Source organism: Pan paniscus, chromosome 2 (assembly GCF_029289425.2).
Source record: "Pan paniscus chromosome 2, NHGRI_mPanPan1-v2.0_pri, whole genome shotgun sequence".
Taxonomy (NCBI): Eukaryota; Metazoa; Chordata; class Mammalia; order Primates; family Hominidae; genus Pan; species Pan paniscus.
In genome coordinates, this window is record NC_085926.1 from 109,543,248 (window position 1) to 109,557,243 (window position 13,996).

The 13,996-nt window shown below is 38.9% G+C and overlaps 1 protein-coding gene across 1 annotated transcript in view; it reads left to right on the plus strand.

Moving 5' to 3' along the window:
• Positions 1-1,057: 1,057 nt before the first annotated feature.
• Positions 1,058-13,996, plus strand: part of CD96 (CD96 molecule) — a 106,700-nt gene continuing 93,761 nt past the window's right edge. Inside the window, exons 1-3 of the mRNA XM_055110268.1 lie at positions 1,058-1,239; positions 2,808-3,341; positions 6,110-6,466. Of these exons, the coding sequence (XP_054966243.1) occupies positions 3,281-3,341; positions 6,110-6,466 (418 nt within the window). The 5' untranslated portion in view covers positions 1,058-1,239; positions 2,808-3,280. The remainder of the gene's footprint in view (positions 1,240-2,807; positions 3,342-6,109; positions 6,467-13,996) is intronic.

Consider the following 13,996-nt stretch of genomic DNA (forward strand, 5'->3'; position numbering starts at 1 on the left):
TTCCTGTTTCTTCTGCCTGGAATGACTTAGCTTGCGGTTTCTACCAGTCTGACGCCTATAGGGCCAAGTTTAGATTCCACACTTCATATGCTCTTGGCCCACTCAACCCCTAAGATAATTCCCCCTTTGCTAAAATCCTGCCCTACCTTCTCATTTGGGCTGTGCTTTATGCTGCTTGACTTTTTTGGTGCACATGGATGCTTCCTCCCAGCTAAATGGTAACTGCCTTAAAACTGAGGGTTGTGTTTTATCTTTGGTATTTTAAAATTATCTAGAACTATGCCTCTTCAGTAATCCCTTAAGAATTGACATACAGTAAGTATTTTTTAATTAACTGAAACCTTAACCATCATGTTTTCTAAGCATTTTGGAAAACATGCAAAAGTATAGCACTCTCATTTTTATTTTTAGTAAGTGTTTAAAGATAAGTAAGTAATATTTGAGTTAACCATTATGAAAACCACAAAAGTAAGTTTACCTTTTGCTCAACTTCCTGTTTCTGAAAATGTCCTTTTCTCATTGAGTGTGTTTAGCTAGAGCATTTAAAAAGTTTGTCCAAAATACACAATCATGGCTTGCCTTTAGCAGAAATAATGTGTGTTCCTGCTTCTCTTTGTAAATAATTGAATTTGCCTCTGCAGTTCAAGAAGATCACGATTTCTTTTTGTGTGTGAAACTGACTTGCTTCTGTTTTCTCCTTATGTGCAGCAGACTATAAGGCAGAAGAAACCCTGTGCAATCAGGATATGGTGGGTAGGGAGGATAATAGAAGAGATTGACATGACTTCCATAGAAGAGTTATTTTTAAGTATAGAGAACGCCTGTCTATCCTCATGCTGAAAGAGCCTTTAGAAAATATTACCAGGATTGAAAGGCAGTGGGGGCAATTCCCATCACCTGGGATAGCCGTGCCAGTCTGCGGAGTGTTGCTGCCACCTGCTGCATGCAAACAGCCATGGAGGGGCTGTTGCCTGGGTCTTGCAGCTGCAGGACACCTGAAGTGTAAGCATTCAGTTAATATTCTGTGGCCATGCATCTGAAATTGTTATACTTTCAGAACCTGTGTGGATCCCAAAGAAAAATTAATCAAATCTGATGGCTTCAGGACATAGAAGTTTCTAGACATAAGAATCATTAACTAAGCCCTGAAAAATACCCAGAGGACAGATTTGCCGTATAGCCACTAAATGCATGGCTCAGGTGGCCCAACCCCAATGAGAGGCAAGAATTCTACTGAAAGTAAGTCTGTAGCACTGGAAAATAAACGACCAATTCCATGTTTCTGAGTTTACAGACTTTTTTGGAACAATTGTTTCGCTTTAATACAATAAAAGATAGAAGAAGTCTAAATACCCCAAAGAGTGTATTGTTCTTAGATAAGTCAGTAAATGTATATTTGAATTGGTTTCTACTTAGGTAAATTCCTCTTAATATGAAAAATGGAACGAGATCATAGAATCCCTTCTCTAGGCTTGTAATGTGTCCTGATTTAATAGGGACACCAACGTGCAAATCAGGATCTTCATAGTGCATCTCCAGGACTATTTTTGCTGCTATGCTTCATAAAACTTTGATTTACTAGAATTTCCAGGGGCAATGGGAAGAGATGAAGGTACCTAGAGCAGTTATGTCTCTTCCTGCCCTTCTATAAAGGACTTTGAGTTCCCAGGCCTTCCCTGGAAAATCACTGTCAGTACTACCTGACCCAATATCCCCAGTGACCTGAAACTCATGGGAAGTTGGGAAGGGGTGATAATAAAGGTTTGGGGAGCACTGAACTAGGCAAGCAGTAACTACATCTAAATTCTGCAAGAAATCATTAGCTGAGGAATACTGAATAAGTATGGCAATTATCATGGCAAGTATTTGCAGTGGTGGTATAGGGGGTGACCTGGACGTCCAGGAAGACAGTCGCCCTTGTTTATTTACATGAAAACCTCTCTTCTCCCATCTAAATTTAATCTCCTGACTGGCAAAAGCATTTCCTTCTGTCTTAGCATCTTCCATATTCCCCACGAGTCCTTGCATAGGAGAGATTGGTGTATACATGATGACAACCTGACGAAAATTATCTCCACCTCACCTGAAAAGAATTCCCATCTCAGGATTACAATTGGCCTTTTCATTTGTCTTTGGTCTTGCTAGGTGGTACGTATATTCTAGTAATGAGATTAGGGTCACAGGATATTTTAATCATTCATACGGTTGTATGAAGACACACATGTTTATTTGTAGTTATTCTTTGTCCATCAAACTTACAGTAGTCCTCAGTCTAATGCTTGTTTTCTTAATGTTGGAGGGTGATGACAGCCTATTTTATCTCAGGCTGAAAAACTAATACAATTAAATCAGAGAATCATAGCAGGGAATAGTCATCGTGTTCTACGAATAGCCAGACATTTTTACCAAGGGGTCACTTTCCTGAAACCTGTTTGCGGTTCTCTGTAAATAGAAGTAACTAGGCAGATGTAATAAGCCTAATAGCTCACTGAGGTGGGAATTCTCTGCCTTTGGATTCTGATTGTTACCGCCTTGCTTTGGCTTAGGCATGGATAAGCTCTTCTGTGGTGAACAAAAATGGCCTCCAGCCAACCTGGTGGGAGATTTCCCTATCTGACCTCCAACCTTCCCTTGTCTTCCCAGACGAGGGGTAGAAAAGTAGCCCTCACTCCTCCACTCCCAGGAAATGTGCATTTCCCTGCAAGAGGAGAGACAATAAAATTCGGTTTGATAGCTGACACTATTCCCTGTTACTTTTCAGATTTTATTAAAATTAAATGTGTTAATTCTTTGTTCTTTCACCCCAGGGCAATTCTGGAAAGAAAACATATCTTAAGATTGAACAGAAAAACTATTATGAAAAACACCAAGCTCACATTTGTTAAATGACTTTGTGCTCTTGAAAAAAAATGTATAAAAAGCACATTGCCAACTGCTCTGCGTGATATCCTTTGTTTGGATTTTAGACGCAGCTTGACTGACACAGAAATCCTGAATAAGAGACTCTTTGGATACTGAAAAGTCTCTTAAAGAAGGTGATACACAAATTTCAGAGAACAATTTCAACATTGTTCTGTCGAACGTTATACTCAGTCCTGAACCACATTACTTTCCTGTCTACGTTTCATTTCCTGGGGGCTTGCCAAGTGATAAACAGACCCAGGCGTGTGTGGTAGATTTCGGGTTTTTTAGCACGAAGTGGGTGGCTGGAGTTTGCTTGAAAACATCAATTGACTTTGTGATCATTACGGAAATGCTGGTGTAAGGTGTTCAGAAGACAATGGAGAAAAAATGGAAATACTGTGCTGTCTATTACATCATCCAAATACATTTTGTCAAGGGTAAGACTTCCAGTTGTCCCCTCTTGTCGGATGGGCCGCTTTAGGGGCGGATGGGGCCTCTGTTCATTTAAAATGCCTTGTGACTGCTGCTGAAATTGATCACCAAAGGACAAATCATTACTAAGGGTTTCAGTTACGTATTTAAGCAGCAGGTATAAGAGAGATGCTAGAATCTAGAAATGATTACTAATGAACACTAAAAATAAGAAGGGAATGGGTCATTTGTGCCACTGCTCTGAGGCATTTTCACCCATTTCCTTTCTAACAGGATCTCTGGAGTAATTGGCAAATTATGTTTCTTGGAAATGAAATGCTCTCCAAATGGTAGCCAAAACAACTGCGGAAAAATTAAAAATTACAAAGCCATCAACGCTCAGAGATCCTTGTTTAACTTTTTTCTCTCTCAAGTACTCTTTCTTTTGGATATAACAAGTATTTCTCATCCAAATACTGAGGTTTTTGGGAGTTGAAAACACGTTGAATTTTAATGAGGCATGTGTAGGTATGAACCTGGGAGGCAAAGTGGAATCCTTATGACAGTGGGAACGAGAGCCTAATGGGCCTATTTAAAAAAAGAAGGAAGCAAGATTAGTTCTGTATTCCACAGTATGAGAGTATCATAGTAAGCCTGAGTGTCTTAAGAATTAACTGTGCTTTTCAGATATAGCTATGAAAATATTAAGGAGAATTTCTAAATCAAAAGAGATTTGGAATATAATGCTGTAGATAGGATCAGAGCCATATTTTCAGGCAAAGGATAGCTCACAGGAAGTTACATTAAACTGTACTAACCTCTGCCTACCAAACTTTTGCATCCACAGAAGTATGATAATTCCCATTTGTCAAGTACTTTTACTTTTAAGAGGCTTGTTTCTTCTCAGTTGCTTGTCATCTTTTTATCTTTTCCTTTTGTGAGCTTCAGTGGTACTTGTCACAATAATATATATCATTTCTGTAACAGGATTCCATGTTAATTCTAAAACTGAGGCCAACACTATTGAAGGCATGTCACAGTCTCAATGCTTAACACATTTTAAGTGTCCTGTATCACTCGGTCAGACTGCTGATGGGAAAGAGACTCTGCTTATGTCTAGTATTTCAGACCATCGATTAGAGGTGATACTAAGTGGAACCTCTACCTAAGGTTAGATGAGGTCCTTTCAATCCTTGTATATTGAAAGTGAAATTTCTTACTCTAATCAACTAGACTGAATTTGGGAGACAGTTTGGAAGTTATGTGGAAGGAAAATAAAATAAAATAAGTAATAATAAAGTTTAAAATAATAAACATAACATAGGTAATAGTTAACATTAAGTATAGGTTACTTAGAAGTTATATGTAGGCTAAGAAATTTAAGTAGCCCCTCCCAGCATTGCTAACAAGTTGCAGCTGCGAGCTTATCTCAACCTTCCAAGCTTCTTGCCTGCCCCCAGACCCCTACATATTTCTGTAACTCCTGTTTTACCTTACCCCATCTCTGTCTAGCTTCAAGATTGACTGGTCAAGATAACTAAATTGTAAGTTATCATGGGTTAAATAATTGTCACGGGTTAAATAATTTACTGTCTTTGCCTGAAACCTGTATCCTGCCTTGTTTTCCCACCTCAAACGACATATAAACAAGCCTGCTTTCTTTGTCAGAGTCAGCAGCCATTTTGGGCATGAGTCTGCTGTGGGCCTAGATGCCTGAATTAAATAAAGTTCTCTTTTGTCTCCAAAGGTCTCTGTCTTCCTTGGCTGGAGTTTTACTGTTATACTTATGAGGGTTATAGAAAGACCACAGACTCTGGGCAACTGAATTCATTCTTTTACTGGAGGTGTGACTTTTTTGGTTTTGTTTCGTTTTTTGTTTTTTTGAGATGGAGTCTCACTCTGTTGCCAGGCTGGAGTGCAGTGGAGTGCCAGGCTGGAGCCAGCCTGGATTATAATAATACAGGCTCACTGTAACCTTTGCCTCCCAGGTTCAAGCGGTTCTCCTGCTTCAGCCTCCCAAGTAGCTGGGACTACAGGCGTGCACCACCACGCCCAGCTAATTTTTGTATTTTTAGTAGAGACGGGGTTTTGCCGTGTTGGCAAGGATGGTCTGGTTCTCTTGACCTCATGATCTGCCCACCTCGGCCTCCCAAAGTGCTGGGACTACAGGCGTGAGCCACCGCGCCAGGCCTGGAGGTGTGACTTTGAGCATACTGTTTCATCTCTCTGTGGCCCAGTTTCTTCCTCATAAAAAGGGGTTAACAACATCACCTATGGCGTGTGAGGGGGATTAAACAAGATAAGATATGAAAGGCCCTTGTAAACATGTATTTTTCAAAGAAATTGCTGTACACATATCATTTATTTTTGCAGTTTCAGAAAGCATCACGTGTGTATTATATTCAGCTGTTGTTTTATAACCCAAAAAGCCAATTATATTAAACGTAAGAAGAATCGTCATACTAAGTTTGCTGGTGTGCTTCAATTTTCAAATAGGCTTAATTTTATTCACAGGTAGTCCGAAACCTTCAATTATATTTTGGTCAGACCAACACATAGATAAATATTTAGAAGTCAGTAATTGCCTCTAGCTTCTCTACGTAAATGCCTCCTCATTTATATTGTCTCATGCATCTCTATCTGAGTGAGACACAAGCTCTACTCTATTCCTGAAGCAGCCAGGGAGAAATTTCCTCAGTTGCTCCCCTCACCTTACTGAAGTGACTAGGGTTTTTAATTAAGAGTCATTCTATGTGAATTATTTAAACTCATGGCTCATGTTCTTTCTTTTCAGGAGTTTGGGAAAAAACAGTCAACACAGAAGAAAATGTTTATGCTACACTTGGCTCTGATGTCAACCTGACCTGCCAAACACAGACAGTAGGCTTCTTCGTGCAGATGCAATGGTCCAAGGTCACCAATAAGATAGACCTGATTGCTGTCTATCATCCCCAATACGGCTTCTACTGTGCCTATGGGAGACCCTGTGAGTCACTTGTGACTTTCACAGAAACTCCTGAGAATGGGTCAAAATGGACTCTGCACTTAAGGAATATGTCTTCTTCAGTCAGTGGAAGGTACCAGTGTATGCTTGTTCTGTATCCAGAGGGCATTCAGACTAAAATCTACAACCTTCTCATTCAGACACACGGTAAGCATAACTGGCAGAGGGATGTGCTTTCATTCAGCTCTCTCTCATTCAACAAATGTACATTGTAAGAAAAGCAAGGTTAGGCTTGGTGCTCAGCATACAAAGGTTGAGCAGAAAGAGCTATTGTCTGATAAGAGAGACAGGAAGTGACCACAGCATTTAAGTAAATAAATGTAAACTTGCAACAGTGATAAGTGTCGATAATAAATACTGTAACAGTCTTGTGAAGGAGCACATCACAGAGGCCATTGAAATTGTCCTTGAGAAATTAACACCATAGCTTAAGTCTAAAGAATGAGTAGACACTACCACAATTTAGGAGGTGGGGCTGAGGCAAAATGGGATTGTGAGTAATCCCAGAGAGAGAAAAGAGCTTGCATGAAGCTCTTTGGAGTGTTTGAAGAAATGGGAAAATGCCAGTGGGACAGCAATACAGCAATTAAAGGATAAGGCAGGTAAGGACCAGATCATGTTGGACCTGGTCAGCTTCCCTTTTAAAAGGTTTCCATTTTGATCTCAGAACCATGAGAAGACATGGAAGTATTTCCAACAAAAGGATGGCATGACATTTATAGGCTGACTGTATTTGTGTTGTTTAAAAAAAAAAAGTCATACTGACTTTCATGTGAAAATGAGGTGAAGATGGACAAGAAGGAGAAGGTAGAGACAACTCAGGAGACCACCTCAGTAGCCCAGAAAAGAGAGAGTGGTAGTTCAGGTAGATATAGAAGGAAAATGGCAAATTTTGTGCATTGGGCATAAAACAGATATGATCATAGAGAGAATATAAGACAAGGGCAGTATGAAGGAAGGAGAGAAAGAAGTTAAAGGTGACATCTGGGTGTCTGGCATGCACACCTGAATGGTGGTGCTATTCACTGTGATGGAAGGTAAAGGAAGGTTTGTAGGTGAATTTATGAAAGTGATTCTGGGTATACAATATTTAGTCTAGGGCAGGTAAAGGGACAAAGGAAGCTGCTAACTATGAAGCATTCACACCAAACATACTTTGGAGGCCTGCATTTAGAAGTGGGAATCCTAGATTTAAGTTCTAGCTCCTTTCTGAATAGAAATAAAATTTGACTTGGGGCCTATGGTGTAAATTCTCTGAGCCCATTTGGAAAATGATTATAATAATGCCTGCCCTAAATTACCTAGTCCTAAAGTAAATGATTTTCATTTCTGCTAATGGAAAACAATGAAAGTGAAAGCCAACAGATGCAAAATGCACTGGCAGTGGACTGGTTCTAACTCAGGGCAAAGTGGCCTGGTAATATAAGAAAAAAAAAAATAACTCATGAAGGTCATATTAAAGGGGGCATAGAGCTGTCCAGAACAAGCAACAGGTATGGATTTATAGCCTCCTCTCCATGTCTTATAACTTACTTGCTTTAAAAATATGCTGTTGGAACAGTCAACCTATAGGCCAAGGTCCCATCAACTACCATCTTATAATGCCCAATTCCCTTGCTGTTTTCCAGGAGGAAAACACACCACACACACACACACACACAGACACATACACACACACACACTTCAGTTCAATTAAGGATGGAGTGGAGTGGGATTGAAGTAAAGAGAAATGGAAGACCTATATAGAAAACTGTTTAGCTATACATAGTTTGATTCAGGTAGCCTGTATTTGGATATTGGCTCTATCATTTACCATACGTTTCATCATTCCCAAGTTGTTTCAAGTTTCTTACATAACAAATATGGATAATTATAGTGCTTTCTTTACAGGTATCACTAGCTTGGTGATTAAATGAGATAATCTGTGTAATGCACTTAAACATATAGTTCCTGCTAAAGGATAAGAGTTTGGTAAATGGTAGTTTTCAATTAAGAATAGTAATAATTATATTGAGCAAATTCTATTTCTCAGTTCCAATTAAATATGAGCCCTGCTCCTTCTTTTTATATATTGACCTCATTTGGAACCCAGTAAGACATTTGCCATGTAATGTTAGTACAAGTACACATTGACCTTGGTTTCATACATAGATTTTTTGTACATTCTGCCTGAAACAGTAAACAATACTACTGCCTCACGGAGGACTCAGTGTTTCCTTCATTGAGACTTGGCAACATGGACTGATGTACCTTATAGGAAATAGAATATGTGATGCCACAAAATGAAGACAGCAATGGAGAACAGATAGTATATTATCCAGAAAGTAGGATGATGTTGCCTTTAAAGAAAATGTATTTCTTAAAATAAAGAGAACCAAGGGAGTTAAGCTTGTAGCTACTAAAAACTGCAGATCACTGGAGAGGCAGAAACCGTATCTATACTTTTTGCGGTTGGAAAATTTCCGGTCTTCTGAATGTAACTTTGCTGCTGTCATCTGGATCAGATGAAAAGCAATGGCCTCAGTGTTAGAGAAATGGTTCTGGTATTGTGATTTTGGGTACAAAGGGAGTAAAATAGAAAAGAGCAAAACAGAAGGGGGAAACATCCTTCACCACAGAGTGACCAAAAATGTAAGCCTGGTATGGAGCTACAGAGTAGGCAGCTGACTAAAGGGAGGCAGTTGCCATCTGAGAGCGCTGTCAAGTTCACAACCAATAGCATATTTTCTTTCTACCCTTTACTGTTTTGATCTTCTCTTGCTTCTTCTCCTCTCACTTGTACAGTTTTCTTCTTATGCCCCTGTGCAATCTTTAAGTTTACAAGCTAGTTGGGTAAGCAAAACACACCTGAAGTGCAAACACTTATATAGTACATAAACAAATGCAAATTGAAGTGGTGCATAAGAACCTAATTTGAAAATGCTGAGGGACTTGAAGTGTTTGAGTTGATCATCTCTTCCTGTTTCTTTTCTGTTGCTGTTTGAGTCATTCTCTCTTGTCTGCTCACAACACAGTGTGTGTCTAAATCCTGTTCCCATGTTCCCCAAGGGCCTAGCTGTGAAAGGATTCTGTTCTCTTTTCACAATATTTTGTCTCTGTGTGTGTCTTAGTGCTCTGAGGTTGTGGACAAGAGTGGAAATATAATAAACAGTGTGAGGTTTGCCTCTTTTTCGCTTTCACTTGACAGAGTTTCCTCCTAGGTTAGGAGCTTTTCAGTCACTCCAAGAAATGCAGTTCTCTGAGTTAAGCCTTGGATTGTCATAATCTAGATTTCATTCATTTGAATGCTACTGGATCCCATAATGCTTCAGATTGTAAGATTTTGGTGCATTTTAAAATTTGTAGTTATTAAGATCAGTTATAAGAGTATAACATGGCTTTAATTTACTAGTTCACAGTAAATGCCTTGGTGGGCTGTTAATGTTATTGGAAGCAGTAGTAGCAGTGAATGTGGTTGGAGAAGTCATGGTCCTGGAAGTAGTAGTAATAGTAGCAATAAAATTTTGATACTACAATGTTGATAAGCTTGGTCTAAAACATGTTGTTATCCTGTCTAGTTTGTATTGAGCCTGAATGCTGGCTCTTCTTAAATTCCTGTATTTAGTCTTTATCCAACAAGTGTTTTTGAGTGCTTACAGTGCTAGACACCGGGCACTAGGCACAGAGTAGGCATATATGCATGACTGTGTCTTCATGAATCACAAAGTTCAATAGGAAGAAGTTGACATTCATCAAATAAGCAAACAAATATCAAATTGCAACAGTGAGAAGTGCTTCAGAAGTGAGGAAGTAGTGTATGAGAGGGTATAATAGGAAAATCAGAAAAGACTTTCTTTACTTTGTCCTTTCCTTTCCCCCTTACTTTCATTTCCCTCTCTTCTCCCCTCCCCTCTCTTCCCCTCCCCTCCCCTCTCCTTTCCTTTCCTTTGGAGGCACTGCTTCAACTGGAGTTAACCAAGTGAACACAGAGCTTTACAAAGAACAGGACATGCAAAGGTTCTATGGGGGAAGGAAGTTATAACAACTGGGTAGGCAGGGGAGATTTTAAAAGGTATTATGGCTGGAGCAGAGGGATTACAGGTGAGGCAGTTGACGATAAGTTTAGAAAGATTGATTAGTCCATTTAAGGAGTTTTGTCTTTATCCTAAGAGCTGTGGGAACTAATTAAAAGGTGGTTGTTTTGTTTGATTTTTTTTGTTTTGCATTTCAAAAATGCATCTTTGTGGTTCAAGTGTAGAGAATGAATTGGAGAAGGCAGAGACAATAGTGTGGATCAGTTAGAAGACAACAGCAGAAAGCTACATGAGAGATGCTGGTACCATTAAGTACAGTGGCAATGAACTAGAAATAGAAGAATGTTTAGATTAGAAACTTGTGCAGGAGATTCTCCCCACAGGATCAGTGGTGGACTGCCTATGTGAAGGAAGGAATAAAAAGCAGCGTCAAGGATGATGCTTTAATTTCTAATATGTGACACAGAAAAAATAGGGGAACATTGTATTAGGGAACACTGGAAGATGATCAGATCATACAGAAATTATTTTGCATTTAATCTTATAGATGTTGAGTTAGGCATGAAGTTGTGACATACAGAAGATGTTAGGTAAACTGGATATACAATTTCGGATCTAGGAGAGAGGTTTAAGCTGAAGATACAGAGTCATCTGAGTGTGAGTGTTAACTAAAGTTCTGGGAGTGAAAGAAATCCTCTAGGAAGAGAAAATCAAGCAAGAAAAGCCATGTGGCACTTCAGCAGAGTCCATGGTGACGGATGGAGAAAGGTGAGTTTTCAGAGGGTAATGAAGAGCAATTAAAGAGGCAAAAGTAGAATCAGGAGTGAATTGGGTCACAAAAACCTGGAAACATATTACATAAAAGGAATAGCCATCAATTATAAAGTTTCTAAGAAGATAAAATAGTTATTCGAATGTATTTTAAAACATGAAGTTTTTTTTTATCACCTAACAGGAACTGTTTGATGGCATTATGGAATGGAAGTCAGGCTGGAGGGAGAAGAGGAATGAGTGGGAGGCAAGGAAATGGGGACAGCATATTGATATGACTTTCAAGAAATCTGCCAGTAGTAACAGGAAGAGTAGATAGAGGTGTTCAAATGCGGGATTCTGTTGATACTGCAGTAGTGATGGTGGTGGTGGTTTCAATTAATAAGAGACACTTGACTGTGCTTCAAAGTTAATGGGCAGGATCTAGTTGAAAAAGGGTAGTTAAATACACAGTATGGAAGATAAAATAATAAACCAAGGTTTCTAAGAAAATGGGGACAATGATACTCACAACACAAGTAGGACTACCCCGATATTGAAAAAAAAAACAGTTTTTTTTTTATTGTAACAGGAGGGAGGGAAAATAAGATGAGTGCATATGATGAGGGAGGTGCTGTCTTCTATTTCTCTAAAATAGGAAACAAAACCATCTTCAGCTAGAGAGAGGAAGGAAGCTTCAGAAAAGAAGATTGAGGAAGGTTTGAAACAGCTGCTATGGATAGAAGGGAAATGGATTCACTAAGTTAACACATTTGGATTTTTGGTCTGTGTTGAACATCCATTTGGGTATGGTATGAAATGGTAGTGAAAACAATTCACACAAGGCTTTCTCCAGCAGTGATTGGCTGCTTGAGTCTGGGCATTAAAAAGTACATAGTGCCACATTTGGATTCCTTTTTAGATTGTTGCCAAAAGGAAAACAAAAAGGCAAAGGATTTGGGGTATAAGCAAAAATATTATTGACATAATGCACTATAGAACTTTAGCTTGATAATAAGAGATGCAAAGAAAAAATAAAGCTGGTGATTTGGAAAAAAGTAGAGTGATTAACTCATTAAAAGACCAATGAGATTGGAGAACAGTTGAAATGAAACTGGTTGCACAAACTGGAAGAAGAGATGTTTGTAGGTCTGAATTTGTGATTTTGTAGATGAGCTATTTTACATGATAAGAAGATCCAAGATGTGATTGTGAGAGTAGATGGCTAAAATGAAGTGGAGACAATTAATGAAGATGACAGTGGGAAGAACTGAGAGTCCAGGTATTGGAGAAGTCATCTGCATGGTCACTGAAAGCACCTAGGTTATGTCAGGTTTGGGGCTGCAAAATATTGCAATCTACATAATAACATTTTCAAAGAATAACGGAGTGTGATTGGGAGATTACAGCAGAAGTTGACAAACTTTTTCTCTGAAGGGTCATGCTATGCTTTGAATATTTGTCCCCTTCAAAATCATTTTGAAATTTATTGTCATTGTAACAGTATTAAGACATGGGACCTTCTTTTTCTTCAAATTTTATTTTAAGTTCAGGGGTACATGTGCAGGATGTGCAGGTTTGTTATATAGGTAAATGTGTGCCATGGTAGTTTGCTGCACAGATCATTCCATCACCCAGGTATTAAGCCCAGCATCCATTAGCTATTCTTCCTGATGCTCTCCTTCACCCCACCACACCCTCCGACTGGCCCCAGTGTGTGTTGTACCCCCTCATGGGTCAGAATGATTTATAACAGAATGATTTATATTCCTTTGGGTATATACCAGTAACAGGATTGCTGGGTCAAATGGTATTTCTGCCTTTAGGTCTTTGAGAATGGCCACACTGTCTTCCACAATGGCTGAACTAATTTACACTCCCACCAACAGTGTAAAAGCATTCCTTTTTCTCAGCAACTTCACCAGCATCTGTTCTTTCTTGACTTTTTAATAATAGCCATTCTGAGTGGTGCAAGATGATATTTCCTTGTGGTTTTGATTTGCATTTCTCTAATTATCAGTGATGTTGAGCTTTTTTTCATATTTGTTGGCTGCATATGTGTCTTCTTTTGAGAAGTGTCTATTCATGTCCTGTGCCCACTTTTTAATGAGTTTGTTTTTTTTCTTGTAAATTTGTTTAAGTTCCTTTGTAGACACTGGATATTAGACCCCAGGCCCTTTAAGAGGTGATATAAGGGCTCCACTCTCCTGGAAAAGATTTGTGGCAATATAAAAATGTGTGTTTTACCCCCTCTTTTCTCTCTGTGGCTCTTCTGCTCTTCTGCCATGTGGGGAGCAGCATTCCTCCCTCCGAGGATGCAGCATTCAAAGTGCCATCTTGAAAGAGGACAGGACACTGGGCTCTAACCAGACACCAAACCTGCCGATGTTTTGATCTTGGACTTTCCAGCCTCAAGAACTGAGATAAACAAATATGTTTTTTAATAAGTTACCTAATCTCAGATATTCTTTTGCAGCATCACAAAACAGACTGAAATAGTCCAAATACTAAATATTTTAGGCTTTGTGGTCCATGTAGTCTCTGTCACAACTACTCAACTCTACCACTGTTGCATAAAAAGCATCACAGAGAATATGTAAATGAATGGGCCTGACTGTGTTCTAATTCAACTTTATTTACAAAAATAGGCAACAAGCCAGATTTGGCCCACAGGCCAAGGTTTATGACCTCTGAGTTAGAGGATAATAGCAGTGAATCAAGGAAGAAAGGGATTGTTTTGTTTTTCTTAAAATATGTTGCTCATAACTGACAATACTGGTACTGGAGATGGTTTTAGGTGATTCATGAAACAACTATAAAAGCTTTAATTGTGGAAAACTCTAAACAATATACAAAAATTACATAGAATAATTATGAAAATTATATAGAATAATTTCCCACATACTGAACATAC